General features: G+C 38.5%; 2 protein-coding genes and 1 long non-coding RNA gene across 14 annotated transcripts in view; 2 read left to right on the top strand and 1 right to left on the bottom strand.

Annotated features, from left to right (window-relative positions):
* The window catches only part of LOC105280206 (filamin-A), a 27,459-nt gene extending 10,251 nt beyond the window's left edge, over nt 1-17,208 (top strand). For 3 of the 10 annotated variants that reach the window (XM_011340534.3, XM_026970577.1, XM_026970576.1), the window contains exons 13-40: nt 215-294; nt 385-552; nt 4,987-5,133; nt 5,228-5,455; nt 5,638-5,952; nt 6,074-6,292; nt 6,368-6,688; nt 8,265-8,486; nt 8,562-8,749; nt 9,176-9,380; nt 9,488-9,625; nt 9,709-9,882; nt 9,969-10,276; nt 10,351-10,579; nt 10,655-10,783; nt 11,368-11,583; nt 11,693-11,869; nt 12,042-12,281; nt 12,347-12,490; nt 12,945-13,103; nt 13,214-13,362; nt 13,432-13,618; nt 14,946-15,208; nt 15,294-15,465; nt 15,550-15,768; nt 15,858-16,054; nt 16,283-16,585; nt 17,035-17,208. In XM_011340534.3, the coding sequence (XP_011338836.2) occupies nt 215-294; nt 385-552; nt 4,987-5,133; nt 5,228-5,455; nt 5,638-5,952; nt 6,074-6,292; nt 6,368-6,688; nt 8,265-8,486; nt 8,562-8,749; nt 9,176-9,380; nt 9,488-9,625; nt 9,709-9,882; nt 9,969-10,276; nt 10,351-10,579; nt 10,655-10,783; nt 11,368-11,583; nt 11,693-11,869; nt 12,042-12,281; nt 12,347-12,490; nt 12,945-13,103; nt 13,214-13,362; nt 13,432-13,618; nt 14,946-15,208; nt 15,294-15,465; nt 15,550-15,768; nt 15,858-16,054; nt 16,283-16,585; nt 17,035-17,103 (5,566 nt within the window). In that variant the 3' untranslated portion in view covers nt 17,104-17,208. Of the gene's footprint in view, nt 1-214; nt 295-384; nt 553-684; nt 4,368-4,986; nt 5,134-5,227; nt 5,456-5,637; nt 5,953-6,073; nt 6,293-6,367; nt 6,689-7,347; nt 7,537-8,264; nt 8,487-8,561; nt 8,750-9,175; nt 9,381-9,487; nt 9,626-9,708; nt 9,883-9,968; nt 10,277-10,350; nt 10,580-10,654; nt 10,784-11,367; nt 11,584-11,692; nt 11,870-12,041; nt 12,282-12,346; nt 12,491-12,944; nt 13,104-13,213; nt 13,363-13,431; nt 13,619-14,945; nt 15,209-15,293; nt 15,466-15,549; nt 15,769-15,857; nt 16,055-16,282; nt 16,586-17,034 lie in introns of those variants that run through there. The other 7 variants (XM_026970582.1, XM_026970580.1, XM_026970581.1 and 4 more) reach the window with 7 other exon arrangements.
* LOC113562168 lies at nt 17,130-18,660 on the bottom strand. 3 transcript variants are annotated; one of them, XR_003406698.1, is made up of 5 exons: nt 18,569-18,658; nt 18,095-18,237; nt 17,763-17,903; nt 17,350-17,440; nt 17,130-17,250 (listed from the first exon to the last, which is right to left on the bottom strand). It is a non-coding gene; the product is annotated as an uncharacterized LOC113562168 (long non-coding RNA). The 3 variants fall into 3 exon arrangements; XR_003406699.1 differs by having other exon boundaries at nt 17,350-17,903; nt 18,095-18,228; nt 18,569-18,660; XR_003406697.1 differs by having other exon boundaries at nt 17,350-17,903.
* Nucleotides 18,260-19,104, top strand: part of LOC105280205 (solute carrier organic anion transporter family member 3A1) — a 93,987-nt gene continuing 93,142 nt past the window's right edge. The window contains exon 1 of the mRNA XM_011340530.3: nt 18,260-19,104. The gene's annotated coding sequence lies outside the window, so the exon portion shown is untranslated.

Raw genomic sequence — 19,104 nt, 5'->3', positions numbered from 1 at the left:
AAAATAATAACTCTTTAAAATAGCAAGATGGCGGGAAAATATTTTTATTCTCTTAAATAGCTATTAGAAACTGTTAAATTCAAGGCCGCAAATTAATTTATATACCTAATATCTAATTACATTTATTAATTACATAAATACATTTCATGAAATGTTTTCTGAGATTCTTAATTAAGACAAACTATGTATAAGGTTATACTTGCGTCAATTTCAGATCTCAAGCATATAATGCCCGAGCTATGCAAGTTGGCAACATCCCAAATGGAATAGTAAATGAACCGGTGGAATTTGAAAGTATATATCGAATGATTTATATGTCCCATATACATCCGATATTTATATGCATCCGTTAACGTTATCCAAAAAAAACGTTTTATTTGTCAGTTGATGGATCGAAAGCTGGCTCGGGAAATTTGGAGATCCTTGTAAACGGAGGACACGTCACGAGTTTTGTAAGAGCGCTAGGTAATCAGCGTTTCTTAGCATCGTTCGTACCACACGAAGCGGTTACGCACTTGGTCGAGATGACATTCAACGGAGAGATCATCCCTGGTAAGTCACTTTTAATAAAAAGATTAAAAAGTATTTCTATAGGAAATCGAAATTTAAGTAAGACAATTTTAAGCACGCATTATATATCGATGAAGATAAAAAATTTCTAAATCACCCTTAAGAAAGCTGCAATGCACATTTACCATCAAAATGTTGCTTACGAGTACAAATAAAGCCTCAACAATCGAAAATCAATATTTCAAAAAAAAATCACATTTTATATAAATATATCGTTTTCATTCGAGTATTCCTGTGTATATATCTTTAAAATTGTTACTTCAAAAGTTTTAGAATCTTAAAGAGAAACATTTTTTCCTCTGAAATTGTTCAATATATTATACAATGCACGTAATTTCGTTCTTTTCTGCAGTGGTACCTTTAAAAGTTTTTCATTAATTTTCATGCTTTGCATACTTTTTCATCAGATGAAAAATCAAAGCAATAGTCTCGTCATAGACCACGTATACATAGACGATTGATCGGATTCATCCACGTCCTAGACGTGTGAGAGAAGCAAGCATGTCTTTAAGTCAGCGGGTCAGGTCGAACAGGTCATTGCCTTGCGATTTCACGCAATCATGTGATGTCCTACTGACCCATATGCGACGTTATCGTTTCCTTTGGTTTCCTGAATGAATTTTTCCATTACTACCTCCATCGTTGGTAATAGTCACAATGTGCTAGACCGTGTATCGTGATTCACAATGTTAAATCACGCGCGAGTGTCTCTCACATCATTTAAGTAACACGTATTACATATCTAGACGGTAGAAAACGTTGTACGCGAACAACTGGCCTCATAAGAGCATGCTGAGAATGAGACTATTTCAGTTGAAAATAGTTAATTATATTGCAACACTGTTTAAGTCTGGTTGATTAACATTGGTTATATCTACCCTTATATAATCAATTTAATAATTATTAATATTAATTATTAAAGCATCGATAAAAATTGAACAATGGAAATACCTTAAAGGTATTGTCTATAGAAAGACTTGGAGATATGTAACTCTGCTACGCTACTGTACATGTGTAAATAACATTATTTATAGATATACAATATAACTTTTTTGCAATTGTAACTATATGTACGTATTCGCGTAGCGAAGTAATAACGCTCTTGTTCCCATCAAATACACGTTATAACAGTTATACAACATGGAAGTAACATGTAATACAACAAATGTTACACCTTAATTACATAACATTAGAGAGAGAGAGAGAGAGAGAGAGAGTTACAATAATTATTCTTTATAACATAAATTATTACATGAGTGAGACATTATGAGTATGTGGAACATAACGTGTACGTTATAATAAGAATATAAAAAATAATATATTACCTTACATTACAATTTATTGCGATAATATATATTTACGTTGTGTGTATGTTATTAGATTATTAGTTGACCTTTTTTGCGTCTGTCGACGCACAAAAGAAAAAAAGAAAAATAAGAAGAAAAGAAAGGAGTACAAATTCTCTCTCTTATACTTCTGAACACTTTTTGTATCTTGTATATTCAATATTTCTCTTGCATCCACAATAGACGTTGTGCGTAACAAATATCGTATATACGATTGCGCACGCATGTAGGCGCGGTTGTGACGCTTGTGTTGGCGCGTAGACGTATTTGGTTATGAATGAATAGATATACAAGGTGTCTCGTAATTAGTAATATTGTACAAACGAAAAGAGAATAATTTCTCTCTCTCTCTCTCTCTCTCTCTCTGCGTTTACAAATAGCAAAATCTTTTTATATTAATACAATTAACTTATTTTTTATTGATATGAGTTTTCATCAGTTTTCAATGTATATTCACTTGATTTGACTTCGTGTGGCTATTCTCAAAATTCAGGTTGACGATGAAAGGAAAGAGTTATGACACCATTCAAGATATCCAAAGGGCTTCGACCGCGATCTTGGAAATGATATCGAAAACAGAATACAATGACACTGCTTTGAAAATGTTGATCGCTTTTAGCGTTTTATTGAGTTAAGAGGGGTATTTTGAATACAAAAAATTAAAACAAAAAATAATTAATGTTTATATCTTTTTCGGAATGTGCTAGATTATGTTATTTATGGGAAAGTTCTCGGAGATGTGGCCGCTCGATCATCCTTAGTCGGTTTACCAAACTGAATAGGACCATCATCTCTTCGGAATCGCAATTTGTCTGCTTGCTAATCAGACAATACAGTGACAGTAATAACGTAAGCTACGAATGGCAGCAGACGCTAATAGCTTGACTCGTAATGTTGGGATTTCAAGTTCGATCTTGGCAGAATCGCAATTCTCCGCTGTGACTTTTTCCAAGTATTAGTGAATTTTTCTTCGCAGAGAATTGTCTTGCCACGGTAAAGAGTTTCGGCTGCCAAAAATTCAGCTCTATCTATTTTTCAGACAACCTACTGTCACTGTATAAATATTACAAATATGAACTAACGATAATGTGTATATTTGTTAAGATAATGGCATACTTTGTTACATATTGTGAATTATTATTATTAAAAAAGATTAGATTTTCTAGAAGAGATTTTGACATCTTACATTAAAAAGTTCGAACAAAATCTTTAAAAAAATCAATACTCAAAGAAATAATTTGTAAAATTACGTAATAGACAGAATTCATTAATACTTATGTCCATTGGATTTACAGCCGTCGAAACAAAAAATCTCAATGTAAAAATAAACTTGTGTAGAAATGAATTTTTACTTCTATTTAATTTAGTCTTATATTTATAAGAAAAACTTGAAACTTGAGAGTTTAGCTTTGCTCCATCACAACATTAGCTATGTATTAGATATACTAGTATGAGTCAAGCGTATTTGAGAGTCTGCTATTATTATTGCTGTCGAAACCCATCGCAGATATTGGCAATCGAGGGAATCGAGTACGCGAGTGCGCGCCATAAAGCATACGGCCCTGAGCCGAGTTCTGAGTTCCAGAGTTCCAGTCCCAGTTCGAGCGGTAGCGGTCCGCGGTGCCAGCGGTGCGGCACGTACGCTTATTCCATCGTCGTTTAGCATGGTCGACTTGGAATTATTCGCGCAGTGTCAAACCACGTAAATTCGGTTGCTCTCTTCAAGACTTCGTTCGATCTTTTTCTCGCGATCTTGTGGTTGATCGCACTGTGCGCTCGCACTGTGTATGTCATGTGGGTGTGTCTTGCGAGATTCCACGGGCCCCACAAGTGTCTTCCCGTGCGTTCCGCGTGATGCAGCTGCGAGAAACTGCAGCGACGTTGCGACCGTTGTTGTTCGCAGCGAGTAAGCCAAGTGGTTTTCAGTGGCCGTGCAGTGTCGAGTGACCGATACCGTTCGTTCGTTCGATCGTAGAATCCCGGAGTTGGTGAAAACGAAGAGTAAAGTGTCCCGTTCATACGCGCTCGTTAATCGCGAGATTAATCCGCGATCCACCCTTTTCTTTCCTTTTTTCTCTTTGATCTAGGTTGCCCCTCGGGCGTTTTTTCAGGTTTCTCCTTTTTCTCCTGTGAATTGCCTAGGTAATTAGCGATCGCTTTCGCGCGTTTAGTTTGTAGTGTCGCTGGTCACGCGATAATATAATTTCTATGCGATTGTTCTCGATGACAGGAACTCGGTGATGTCGCGCCAAGCCAAGTCTCTCTTTTCGTGTCTGCACATAGAATTAAACTTTCTCCTCTCAAGACGTTGCTTCGGCTTCAATCGCCGAGATGCGTTTCTTTCGCATCAACGACACGCTTCTTCGCGAAAGATTAATAATTTCTAGCAGACAAGTATTTTTCCTTTCGGAGCTGGTTTGACAGCGCGTTCGTCGAGCGTGTGGCAGAAAGGTTAGGCGATACTTGAACTCGACTGGTATGTCACGTTACACTTCCGACCGAGTCTGGAATTCGAATCAAAACGGCCGCAATTGCGACTGACGGCCTATATCGGTTACGGATACTGTTATAATCGGACGAACTGTGTAACGGTATTTACCAACGAGCGGTGCAGGGACGAGTGTTGTAATGTTGTTTACGCACAAAATTCTCTCGGAAGCGAAACTGTTTGCGTGAACACCTCCATTGATATCTTAATCGATTGATTATTGATGTTCGATTTAATTGATCGATAAATCAATATTCATCTCTCCTTCTATTTCCTTCTTTTTCTCTTTCTCTGACAAGAATATTGTAAACCTGCAGTCATTTAATGGAAAATGTAAATGCACAGATGCATCAAAAAAATTTAATAATGGCTAAAATTATGATTAATATGATCAGAAACTATAATTTGCAGCAGAATAGTACTATACGCGATAACTTATATATATATTATGATAGATATTTATAAACGTGCAGCATTTCTCGTACCTAGAAATTACTACTACTATTGAACCAATAGGATTTTAGTTTATTAATTATTGGTACTTTAATTGTGCTGTGTCTATTTTACATGATAAATTGACAGGATCACCTTGGCGAGTTGGCATCATGCCTGTACCCAAGATGTCAGTGATCGGTGATTCCATCAGATTGGTTCCTGCCGGCAGTCCTGCTGTCTTTGAATTGTCAGCGTTAGGTTTCAACATTAGTGAGATCGATGTTCAAATCATAAGTGAGTTTTAATTCGTTTTTTTTTATGAGCTTCTATGAAAGCATAAGTGCCACAAATGTATCTCTGATCAAATACGTACATTGACAAATCGCAGCACCTTCAAAGAAGCACATTCCTGCAAAAATTGACGAGGAATTGGGTCGATCTGGCGAGTTCCGTGTTGAATTCACACCAACCGAAGTGGGCAGTCACCTCGTGGAAGTGAGCATTGCAGGACAAAAGCTACCGGCAGGACCTCTTGTCGCCAAAGTATACAATAGCAGTCTGATCCAAGTTACTGACGTACCTAGCGCCGTAGTTGGTCATGCTTGTCAGTTTAGAGGTAACTAATGGACCTGATAAGAGCTTATACATTGTAAATCTCTTAAAAAATATACATCTTGGCCTCTTTTGTGGATTTTACGATATAAGAAACTTCTTTAATAAAATTATATATTCTTTTTTCGAGAGAAATTTGAACAAGTTTAATTGTCAAGCTAAATATTTTTGTAACATCTGTCATAGTGGATGCCAGCGCTGCTGGAGAAGGCCAACTAGAGATTTCCATAAACGAAGGAGAAGTACCGAATCATGTGCAAGTAGTAGGTGGTGGTCGTTGTCTCGTGTCTTTTACTCCCGAAGTCGCTAAACCTCATTACATTGACATAAAATTCAACGGAGAAGCAGTACGCGGATGTCCCTTTGTCTGCAACGTGTCCGATACGAGCAGAGTTACACTCGGCTTGAATCACTTGGAATTAATACCAGTTGATGAGCCTGCCAGCTTTCATATGGGAGTTGACGGAAGCGGCAGTGCAGAACTCGCGGTTTCTGTAAGAGGTGAGTTATTGCGTTAAACATAAATAAATAAAATAAAATGAAATGATATCTCTTAAGTGCATGTTTGATAATTTTTGAATCATCCTCGCAGATTTTGAAAATCATTTCAATTGCATTTTAGGACCGAATAGTGAATTGCCAGTTAAAGTTACTGGTGACATAAGCAGCGGTTTTACCGCAGAGTTTATACCGAGGGACGTGGGTGTACATTCAATTAGCGTGGAATACAATGGCTATCCTGTAAATGGCACGCCGTTTTTAGCCAAGGCGTTCAACGCGGATAAAGTGCTGATCGGGTCTGTAGCTCGAGGCAGCGTCGGCCAACCAATCCATTTTACTGGTACGTAATAGCGTATTAAATATTAAGGTTAAAGGAGATTAAATGTAAACGTTACTTTGATCTTCTTGTCAATAGTCGACGCGAGTCAAGCCGGTGAAGGAAATTTAGAGATCACGATATCGGCTCGCGGTCAAAATATACCAACGCAAGTAACACCACAGGGAAATGCACGATTTTCCGTCAGTTTCGTACCGTTTGAAGCGTGCGAGCACGTTATCAATATAGCCTTTAATAAGAAAACCGTGCCAGGATGTCCTATAATGACACGAGTCGGTGGTGATAGCCACGTAACTGTGAGTGGCCAGGCATTGAGCAGCGCTGGATTAGGACGGCAAAGTTATCTGACCGTCAGTAACGTTGCCGGTAGCTTGGAGGATTTAGAAGTTAATGTTGAAGGTAAATATCGATACATCGCCACATAAACTCCGTTCGTTTGTTAGCACGTATAGTTTGTTTTCTACTTAAATTGATTCTAGCAACACGTTATAAGTTATAACCCAGCAAACACAAAGTAACAGTAATATACATGTTAGTTATAATTTCCCACTCAACGATGTAATTGTTACATAACACGTATGTTATGTTGTATTTATATTAATGAGTGGGAAATTATAACTAACATGTATATACATGTTACTTTGTGTTTGCTGGGAATATACTATATAGTTACTACATAGTGTATTTTAGTTATAATATATGTAATAATCTTCATTAGAACATAGAAAGATTAGATTAGTAGTTAACATGTTAAGAAGTATAATATACTGTGATAGTTACAAGTATATAAATTGTTAACATAGATTGTTAATGCACATAGATTGTTAACGCACATAGACTTTATTCATGTTCAATGCAATGTGTGTGTATATTGTGTCACTAAAGAAAAGCACAGAAACATTCTTGTGTTAATTCACTTTGTAGTTAACATTGGGAAGTATTTCCCATTTTGCTCGTAAGATCATGTACGTCGATGTAATAGTCCTAGAGATTGTACAGGATCTATCCTTGTTAATCTGTGGCTTGAGAACAATTCTCTTTCTCTCTCTCTGTTGCAGGTCGGCCAGCTTTCAGACTACGACATTACTAGACTTCTCAAAAACTAATTTCACTCTTATCTTAACTTATGGACTATAACGAAATACACGTACGGTGGTGGGTTCCTAACTTAATCTTCCGAGACTCTTGCATAAGGATTGTCTAATTGTATTACCTTTCCTCCAATTACACAATTCTTTGGCTGGTGATTTTTTTACTTCACTTGAAATTATTAAGTGCTTAACTTTTATTTATTCTATTCATTATTAATTTTCTTCAATTATTAATTATGAGAGAACGGTGGAAGTTACGCATCTGATATTTCTTATTGATACTTGTACTCTCACTTTCCTTGTGTGCACGCAAAATATCTCTGACTGGCACGTCAAAGTTATTTTTATGGTGTTACACAGTTATACTTTAAGTTGTACATAATTATTTCTTGACGTGATAATATGTGTCCAACGATATAATATTTGTTTAATGTAACATTACAGTATGCATTTACATTATGTTTAGTCTCGCGAGAGAATGATGTCGTTACGGTAGTTAGATAGCTAACAACATTTATTTTGATACTTAATTTCTTAATGTATCTTTGCTCGATATATCGATTGTTCTGCTCTTTTAAACATGCTTTAAATTCGAATTAACAGATAATCTGATATTAGCTCTATTTTGCGTTTAAACGCAAGCTAGACTAAAGTGAACTAAAAGTACCAGAGATGCGGCTTTCTCCTATTAGTTACAGTAACAATTATTCGTAGTCACTCACGTGCAATCGACTCTCTTTAACATTGCTTAATGCAAGTTTACATAATAACAATTATCGAAAGCAAAATCGGACGTGCGCGACATCCTTTGCTACAGTCCACTACCCCAAGTAGACGCAGCTGTCTAAATTGATATTAAACAACTAACCCGCCGGACTTGATAGGGCCCAACGGACAGGCCGTACCTGCTCAAGTCACTGACAACAAAGATACTACATGCAGCGTGGCGTTTACGCCGAGAGTCGTCGGTGAACACCGAATATCGGTGAGTCACCGGAACGTTCCGGTAGTTGGCAGTCCATTCAGTTGCAAGGTATATGATGTCGCCGCGATAAAGGTGAAGGATGCTAAGCGAGGTGTCATCGGGATGCCGGTAACTTTCTTGGGTATGTTTTCACGTCACACGCATCACTGTAAAATCAATTTCCCAAGTCTTCATAAGTCTATTTTCTCATTTACAGTGGAGACTAGTCAAGCAGGACCAGGAAATTTAGAAGTCACCGTAAATGGTGGACGGGTACCAACATCGGCACAGGCGCAGGGTCCCCACACGTACGCGATCTCGTTCACACCCCGCGAATCAATTGTGCATACCGTGGACTTGCGATTCAATGGAGAAGACGTGCCTGGAAGTCCATTTAGCTGTCAGGTACTCGACATTTTATTGTATACTACGGAAACGCCTGTCTACGCCAGGCGTTATCATTGTTGAAATTAAAGATTTCAAGAATTTTCCCATTACCTGGGGGGTGAACCCCTATCACCATGCGAAATTTGGTGTTTCTAGCGTGTCGGGAAGTACCCGATCAATTCAACGACAGACAGAATAGGGATTTTATATGTATAGATTGCAACTTATATATTACAACTTACTCAGTAGTCTAATACTGAAATATGAAGAATCAGTTTTGAATGTGTTAAAACATTCTTCAACATACGTGGCATGTATTTTTTTATAAATACTCAATTCCACTCAATTTACAAGATCGAAACGATCCTTCCACTAGTTGTAAGGAGGTTGGCATGGACTTTCCAGTCAATCCAATAATACTACAATTCTATTTTAATTATTTAGGTTAGTGATACGGCGAAAGTGCTGATAACCGAGGGACTCGAGAAAGTTTCGGTGAATCGTATCGCGACCTTCACGATAGAGGCTGATGCATCTCTTGGCATGCCCGTTGTCGAAGTGCTCTCACCAACTAGAGAGAGTTTGCCTGTACACGTTAAGCAAAATAGTCACGGCACCTATACAGCTGGTTTTACTCCGAAGGATGTCGGTATGTATTTTAAAATTCATAAAATTCAAGAAATGAATTTCAAATAATTCAAACATAAAATTGTAAGATTATATTAATTTTAATTAAACGATCTTTGCGATATATAGGCGATCACAGCGTCGAAGTAAAGCTCAATGGATCACACGTGGAAGGTAGCCCGTTTCTCGTCAAAGCTTATAATGCCGATAAAGTCAAGGTGACGGATATAAATAGCGGAGTTGTCGGAAAATCAGTATTCTTCAGCAGTAAGATCACTTTCTTTATAATATATAATGCAACAAGTTGACATGTTTATGGAATGTACAATGTCTTTCATAACTTTTTTTAGTTAACGCCAGTCAAGCTGGAGCAGGAAATCTGGAAATTATAGTCGCGGTGAATGGCAAGAACGTACCGAATTACGTACAGAGCGAGGGCAACGCAAAATTCAGAGTGAATTTCAAACCGCAAGAAGCTGCGGTGCACAGCCTCAGCGTTCGCTTCAATGGAGAACCGGTACCAGGTAGAAAGAGATAGTATATTCGATTGAATCCTGCTGAAAACTTATCCGACTTATATTGACATTCTGTCTAAATAAATTCTGTCTAGGTTCACCATTTAGCTGTAAGGTGATAGGCGCGGGTCAAGCGACGGTTTCTGGCCACAATTTGAAGATGGGTGCTGTAAAACGGGTGATATCGTTTACCGTGGACCCGCAAACTTCGTCCACGAATTGCGATATCATCGTGACTCCACCATCGGGAATCGCTTTGCCCATCACGATCGAGCCCATCGACGGCAAATACAATGTGAACTTTATGCCGACGGAAGTTGGCAGACACAATATCAGCGTTCTAGTGGACGGTGAACCGATCAAAGGCTCTCCGTTCGCTTGTAACATTTATGATGTAACTAAAGTAAGTGTTCAGCAAATAACTAGAACGTAGCCTATAACTTTTTGATATTTGTTAAACTATCCTAATGCTTATAGGTACACGTGTCTGGTCTTACGGAAGCGTTGCTGGGCCAGGCAACCACGTTTACCGTCGACGCTGCGGAAGCTGGTGAAGGAACGCTCGAGCTGGTAGTAAGCACGGAGAACAACACCGTTAAAGCCGAGGTCGTAGCTTGCGCTCGTGGATTGTACGACGTCACGTTCGTACCACAAATAACGAGTGCGCACTATGTTAATATCAGTTTTAATGACGACAACGTGCCAGGTTTGTAAACGGTATCATCAATTTGACTTGGAAAAGATTAAAGAGGTTGACATTATGCTAATTTGCTCACATTAGGAAGTCCCTTTAAATGTCCCGTTGTTAGTGGCATGTTGCATAATCCGTTGATGGTTCGAGTGGGCAACACAGCTTACATAGATCTGGATATGTCTGATTTGAGCGGGCCTGTAGCAGCAGAAGTTACTGGTAATTATTAGTTTTAAAAATACTAATAAATTATGATTCTCGTTTCCTGTATATCTCGGTTGGCTCTATTGAAAATAGAGGGTAATTCCCATTTTCGGCGTATATTAATTGGTCCCCCAATAAAAGAGATGATTTCATACGGTAAATTAAAATGGAAATTTAAAACAGAAAGTAATTTACATGAAAATGGATATAGAAATATTATGGTACGAAAAATCATGCGAATTGGCAATAGACGTCCACTGATCGATCGCCGTAATCCGCAACTTTAAGATCTGGTATCGCCTTCTAAGATAAGAATCATTTACATTTTTGTCAAATACCGCTAAAAACTCAGTCACCTCTGATGTATAATATTTAATATTAAATGAATATGTTGGAATAATAATTATATGATATCTATACTAAAGTAGCAATTAATTAATGACATTAAATAAATTTAATATCGAATAAAAACGGAAAAAAACATAACGTAAAAGCACATAGTCGGCGGCCAAATATGCCAAGTTGAATAAAATTAATTTAAATGTGAGCGAGCTTGAAAGAAAATTTGCCTTGGTTATTAATGTTTTGCATTCTTTCAGGTCCGGATGGAATAATTATTCCATGCACGTTAACAAAACTGTCTTCCAGTTTATATCGCGTGGAAATTCGAACACGACAAGTGGGAACGTATAGTATAATATTTAATGATGGACATAAATTAGTTAATTCGCAGACTCTTCAAACTTTCGATCCCAGCAAAATTTGTATGAAGGAAATAGCGGACGCGGTTTGTCATCGACCTGGAACTATTTTTGGTAATTTTGCTTGATGATTGTCACTGTATTAAATAATTTGCATAAGATATAAGTTATTTATATTACAAATGTAAATAACGTTTGATTTATTTCTTGTTGTCGTTTGTAGTCATCGTACCGAAAGAGGCTGGTCCCGGAAAGTTATCGGTTAACGTACGCGCTGGTGGCGCGGACGTAGATAGCTTAGTGAGGGAGGGAGAGAAAGGTGTCTATGAAATCGTGTTTCATCCCACGCGTGCCGCACCTCACAGAGTTCACATAAAATACAATGAAGTCCACATTCCTGGTATCTAATATAGCATACAACTATAAAATTTTATGTGTTTTATCAATTTTTTACCTATAGATACTAATGGCTAAAAAAACTTTTGGAAGAAGAAATTAACCTGAGGAATACTGAAAGAATTATATCTTGATATACGTTAATTTAGCGTAAGAATACACATACATGTTTACAGGGAGTCCATTGGATGTGACGGTACGTGGACCAACCGGAGGACGGGAAGTGACAGCAACGGGATTAGGTCTATATCAGTCGTGTGTCGGGAAAGTGACGTCTTTTACAATCGAAACACTTGGACGTCCCGGTAAAGAATTCGACGTTGTCATTAGCGGGCCACAGGGTAACGCCGTACCTGTACGTTGTTACCAGCATCGTGATGGCAATCTGCTCGCTGAATTTACAACAAATAACATTGGTAAGATGGAATATAGCCTCCGTTGCACATAGAATGGTTGAAAATGAAACTTTTGTTTCGCGAAGGCACATACAAAATCGACGTATTGCATGGAGCGAAGCCGGTATTGGGCTCACCGTTTTTCTGCCAAGCGTTTGATGCCTCCAAAGTGAAACTTCAAGAGCTGGGTCCCACGACAATTTCAGTTCATGATCACATCGCATTCAAATGTGAGTAGTAATAAGATCACGTTTTCACGTACGAAGAAAGTATCGAGGTGATCGAGATCGAAATCGATTTATCTAGCAAGAGTAAAACGTGCTGATGACGTATAATACCACGCCTATCCTAGGTGTGAATGTATCTCACGCATTGCATCTTGTGCTTATGTAAATGTACGTATACCGTGTACGTACAGGCAGGAGAAAGCGTTAGCAAGCGTTTTCTAGTACACTATAATACGTTTCAAGGCCGCATTGAGAATGTAATTGCATCAAACAGCTCAACAAACGGAAACCACTTTCAAATAGTCTCGTTCACGCCGTCTCGTCGCGAAAAACATCGCACGATACCGTTGAAAAAGCGTGATCGTATTATTAAACCAGCGGTAAAACGCTAATAAACCTAAATAGAAATTATACAGAAATTATCGCAATTATCACAATTATCGATTGATCGTTGCAGTAATGAAAGCTGATGCTGGCATAGCTGATCTGGATGTAATAGCGACGAGTCCATCGAGTCAGGAAATCCCATTGCAAGTGACTCCACTCAACGACGGTGCGGAAATGATTGAGTTTTCGCCCAGCGTGCCCGGCACTTACATGATCAACGTCACTTATGGTAATTGTGTCGTTCTTTCGGCACAAGATTTTTATTATTTTTCCATTACTTATATTCTTTTTGTATGTATTTTTTTATTTCTATATTTCGACATTGTTTGTTGGCAACAGGAGGTTGTTTAATACCTGGAAGCCCTCTGGTATGCACCGTTGACGCAGCCGGACAGGCTCGTGCAAAGGGTGAAGGTTTGCTAAGTGGTCATGTGGGTAAACCAGCGCACTTTATCGTCACTGGCACAAGAAGTCCCCCTGCGATTCAGGTATTTGTTTATACGGCACAACGAATCGTATAGAGTATAATGTAGAATTTTTTAATTTGATCATTACAGGTGGATGGGCCGGACAGCGTTTCTAAGGCTACTATTGAAGCTGGTGTTAATCCAGCTACATGGAACGTATCCTACGTGCCAACTGAAGTCGGAGTATTTGATGTGAGAGTCGTCTGTGCTGGACAACAGCTGCCTGGATCTCCGTGGCACCCGAAGATCATTGATACGCGAAATCTTCGTGTCATCGGTAAGTATTAGGGGTGTGATTTAGTTTTGAGGGTTTTTTTTGCTCAAAAACGCATGTATTTAAATATGATAATGAATGAATACCTTAATCAAAATATTTTCCTTCGTTTTCTATCACTTTTTCCCATCTTTCTGGCAAGAGATGGATTCCACCACGATAAAATGACTCTTCTTTTGAGTTGATCCATTCGTCGACGAATTTTCGCACTTCTTCGAAATTATGAAAGTGTGTATCCTCTAAAGCGTGTTGCATCGACCGGAACAAATAATAATCGCATGGAGCAATGTCCGGAGAATACGCGGGGTGCGGTAAGACTTCCCATTCAAGCTCTAATAGTGTTTGTTTCATTGATAACACAACGTCAGGTCGAGCGTTGTCATAAAGAAGAATCACTTTCCGTCGTTTACTCGCAATTGGTGGTCGTTTTTGGTCCAATGCTTGCTTCAACTTGTACAATTGGTGTCGATAACGATCAGCCGTGACAGTCTCATGCGGATTTAACAGCTCATAGTACACTATCCCACCAAATACAGAGCATTACTTTTGAACCGTGAATATTGCGTCTCGGAGTGGATGTTGATGGTTCGCCTGGATCCACCCATGATTTTCTGCGTTTCGGATTATCAAAATAGATCCACTTTTCATCCCCAGTAACAATCCGAGACAAAAGACTCTTCTTTTTTTGCCTGGCGATCAACGAAATGCAAATGTTCAACCGGTTCGCAATGGCACTTTCCGATAATTCATGTCGAACCCATTTCCCTTCTTTCTGAATTTTTCCCATTTCATGTAAATGTTTCGTAACTGTTGTACGATCAACATTTAATGCTATGGCAAGTTCTGAAGTGGATTGTGTTGGATTTTCGTCCAATAATGCTTGCAAATCTGCATTTTCAAGCTTTCTTGGTTGTCCCGAGCGTTCTTTGTCCTTCACATCAGTATCACCACTTTTAAAGCGTCTAAACCAGTATTCACACGTCTTAATTGATGGGGCAGAATCACCATAAGTTTCCACAAAAATTCTATAACCGTCAACCGCAGTTTTCTTTTGATTAAAAAACAAAAGCAACGCATGTCGAAAATGCTGTTTCGGAAGTTGCATTTTTACGATGATACAAACACGACTGTTATTGCATCTATTGCTATAATGCTACTAAATGTCATGGATAATGTCAAGACTGTAAGAAACAACAGTTATCGGAAACAGCTATTGGAACAAACTGACACTACAGCCATCTGTTGCAAAACCCTCAAAACTAAATCACACTCCTAATAATTGACATTATAAAAGAAATATTCAAAGTCAATAATATGTTCATGATTATAGGAGGCTGGTCCGCTGTATGTGATGATATTGGCCGGTTAAAGCTGCATCCTTCGAATAAGATTAGCTTTGATATCGCGGACGCTGGACCCGGCGAAATCAATGGAACTGTTGGCGATCACCCTCTCATCTTCGAAATGACATCTAACAACAAACTGAGACTCATCTCTCCGCAGATTAGCAGTGGCGAACACCGCCTGGAGATATTATTTAATGGTACACCGTTTCCAGGCGCACCGAAACTCGCAGTTGTGCAAGACTTGGAGGTTTTTCATTAATCAAACTTGCTTCTTTTTTTATTGCGTTTGCTGCAAGTACGTGTCGCACGAGTTATCGTTGTGCGTTTTCTAGCTACCGACACAGGATACAAGTCGAGTCCTATTGAAAGGACGGGGATTGACATCGGCCAAGTGCGGTGAGGAGGTCAGTTTTACTATTGACGGTTCTCAAGCTGGTAACGGAATCCCAAAGGTGCAACTGTTTTCGCCTACCAACGAGCTTAATGTTTTATTGCAGCATCTAGGTAAGAAGAATCGTAATCTTCTAAACACGTGTCTAAAAAAATATGATTTTACCTACTTGATAACGTGATTGATAACATTGACAGGCGACAGCGTTTATCGTGCAAGCTATATACCACTGACACCGGATCCGCTTTTGATGACCGTATCATGGAACGGAAGGCAATTAAAGGGCTGTCCTTTGCAAATCAATGTCACAAGCGCGGCTGATGCTTCGAGAGTTGTCTGTTCCGGAGATGGTCTAAAGCATGGTATTGTTGGGCAAGAGATTCGAAGTTTTATCGATACCAGAAGAGCTGGGCCAGGTAACGAATATTGTTTTCACATTTGGCAAGATTATTTTTTATTTCTTTTTTAATTAGATTATTTTTGAAATTAAAAACCTACCCTGTAGGCGAGTTAACGGCGCACTGTGTTGGGCCACACAAAGTAGCGTATTGCGAGCTGTACGATCACGGTGATGCTACTTTCACATTAAATGTCAAGCCTCAGGAAGCGGGACGGCATGCATTAACAATTAAATACGCTGGCGAACATGTACCTGGTTCTCCATTTACATTACGCGTCTCTGGAGCTCCAGATGCTTCAAAGGTACGCTCGAACATTGAAATTTTTCAGAAACAGTTAATTCTAAGAAGTGAACAATGTTTTCAATTTTCTAACTTAACGATGTAACGTTCATGTCATTTAATGTGATACGTTCTTGAATCAGAGATCAAGATAAACACTTCGATTAAGAGTAACAATTAAAAGTATTAATCTATATTAATTCATATAAATCAAATTTTATTAAAATATACCGAATGTTTGAAATACCAGGTTCGCGTTTACGGGCCAGGGATCGAGCACGGTGTATTGGCGACTTTCCAGTCGCGATTTATTTGCGACACACGAGGTGCTGGCGCTGGCCAGCTTACGGTAAGAGTACGTGGTCCTAAAGGGGCGTTCAGAGTGGAAATGCAACGGGAAACTCAAAAAGACCGAATCATTCTCTGTCGATACGACCCAACAGAACCCGGGGACTATAGAGTCGAGGTTCGTTGGGCCGGTGTTCTGGTACCGGGTTCCCCGTTTCCCGTCAAAATTGTTGATACGCAGGATGAATTGCTAATGCTTACACAGGTATGAAAAATCCGAATTTTTTATCCGTGCATAGAAATTAATGATAATATAATTTCTACGATTACGATCAAAAAATACATAATTACTTTGATTATGTAATCAAAATTCTATATAATTTCATAAGTTTTATCATAATGGAATTTATATGTATATGTATACGTGATGAAATAGTAAACATTCACACGCTCGTGTGAAGAACGTGTCGCTGACATTCTTTTCGAATATTTTCTAGGCCATTGTCGCGCCTAGAATGTTACACTTACACCGTTACGTGTCGATAATTATTGTGTCGCGAAACAATATAGGACTTTTTATTCAATTCAATAGGCTACGAGCGGTAGCACCTTACCAGACATCCTATAAATGGATATTCGTAGAAATATATTGAATAGATTTTTATAAGAGATAGTAAAATGAATAATGCAACGTGATTTATTTATACATTTCAGGGTGGAGATAATTATTCGACGGGCCATCATACTATCACATCGTGGCGTGGATCACAAGCTATACTGTAAAAACGCTGCAGTTAAAATTGTTATTATTTTCTATGTACTAATATATTCAAAAAAAATATGGTATTGTAACTCATACTAACGTTTTTAATAAACTCAATATTTCACTAAATGCTTGGCATTTATTCATTTTAGCATAACTTCTTGTTCCTATGGAAAATTAGTTTGACGTAGAAATATTTTATGTAAAATATACACAATTCTTTCAACTATAAAATAGTTCATATATATTTTTTACTATTATTTCACCTGTCTTTCTTCAACTGCTGCTGTTTTCTCAACTTGTTGACTTTCTCCTGTGCAATTAAAATGGAAAATGCACTACAGAATACATTGTTATCTAATAAATAAAAAGAAAACGTAAAATACATAATTGTAATATTTAATTCGTATGAAATAATAAAAAAGAAAAGCATTTTAATAATGTCGGTTCAACATTGCTTTCCAACTGCCGATGCTTCCGATTTACAACCAACTGTTGGTCAATTAATACGTGCTGCTCGGGATGTCTCATTAGCTTGTGCATTCGAGACTTTGAGCTGATGCACATACATTTGCATCTTTGTATTTGAAGTTGCAAATAGACTTGAAAGTTTCGTCTCAATGCAACTGCTACTATTATAGTTTTTTCAGTTTTTCACACCAAAAACCTTCGGGCTCACCTATTTTGATGTTTGGTCGTGAAAGTTGTCCCGTGTTATTAATTTTTTCAGTTTCTAATTTATGTAGTTTTATAAAATGTTTTTATGAAAATTAATTTTTATACTATACACAATTTCGTTTATCGCATAATGCGTATGTGTCTGTAATATAAATTTACTTATTTATCCTTTCGCATTTACTTGATTATATTTAAGACATAATTAATTACAATAATAATAACAATAAAAATAACACCAATAATGAGGATGATCTGGATGATGACGATAATAACTATAGCGAAAATAAATATAGCGATGCACGTGAGTTCTGTTGATACGTGAGCACGTTGTACCTGTCATTGATAACTGACACACGTGTAACTTAATCGTCCATCTCATCCGCATTCTGTGAGTTGAGCTCAACTTACTCTATCTATATGCCGAGCATAGTCCTTCCTTATTCTCTTTTTGCTTTCGGGTATCATTACTGTCAACACTGATAAAGTGAGTAACTGAGTAAGTGAACGTGAGCGAGTGATCGAGAGTGAATGTGTATATGTGAGGGAAAGAGAAAGAGAGGATATTGCTCTTACACAATATTATTTATTATATCGAAATATTAATATTTATATAATAAAATAAATAATAAAATATTCATAATTGTTTAAAGAAGAAACATATTGTTACGTTTACAAGTATTTAACGATATTTTCTTTAATGTGATAATATGTAAGGAGCATTAGGAGCATTAGTCGGTTGGATACGATATCACTCGCATAGTGCCATAGTATGTACTTATATCGCAGCAACAACGAACGCATACATACATCATAACAGCACTCTGTCGCGTCGCGAGTGTGCACGCACGCGTGCGCGCTGTGGCGCGACGCGGCGACGCACCCACACGCGCTCCCGTGGATGGCCGTGTGGTTTAGCTCATTCGATTTCAGTCGAAAGCGAAAACCCGCTTGACGTTCACCGTTGTGTACTCACTCGCACGCTCGTTCGCTTGCTCGCTCGTTCGTGGGACCTCGGTCCCGTCTCCCAGCGTGTATCTCGCACGCATCAGCCGCATCGGAGTCGTCGGAGAATTTGGCGGGTCGCATCGAGCCGTATCACGTCGCGCATGCTACTATTTTAACGTTGAACAGCGACACAGTGCCACATGTCGCACGACTGTTGTGGCGATAGCCGCGTCGCCGGCGATTCGCTCACCAGCGCTCTGCGCAGCGCGCTGCATCTCCTTCATGACAGTCTGAGCGATTTCCTTCTTGTCTCCTCGGACTATCGCTCGTGGACTCTTCACCTTGCTGTCGTTAGCATGCTGTTACTGCTGCTGGCCCTGGCCGGTTTATTTGTCATA

The sequence above is a fragment of the Ooceraea biroi genome, chromosome 6 (assembly GCF_003672135.1).
Source record: "Ooceraea biroi isolate clonal line C1 chromosome 6, Obir_v5.4, whole genome shotgun sequence".
NCBI classification, from domain to species: domain Eukaryota; kingdom Metazoa; phylum Arthropoda; class Insecta; order Hymenoptera; family Formicidae; genus Ooceraea; species Ooceraea biroi.
The sequence above is the reverse complement of the archived record's forward strand: the minus strand, read 5'-3'. Positions and strand labels throughout refer to the sequence as shown.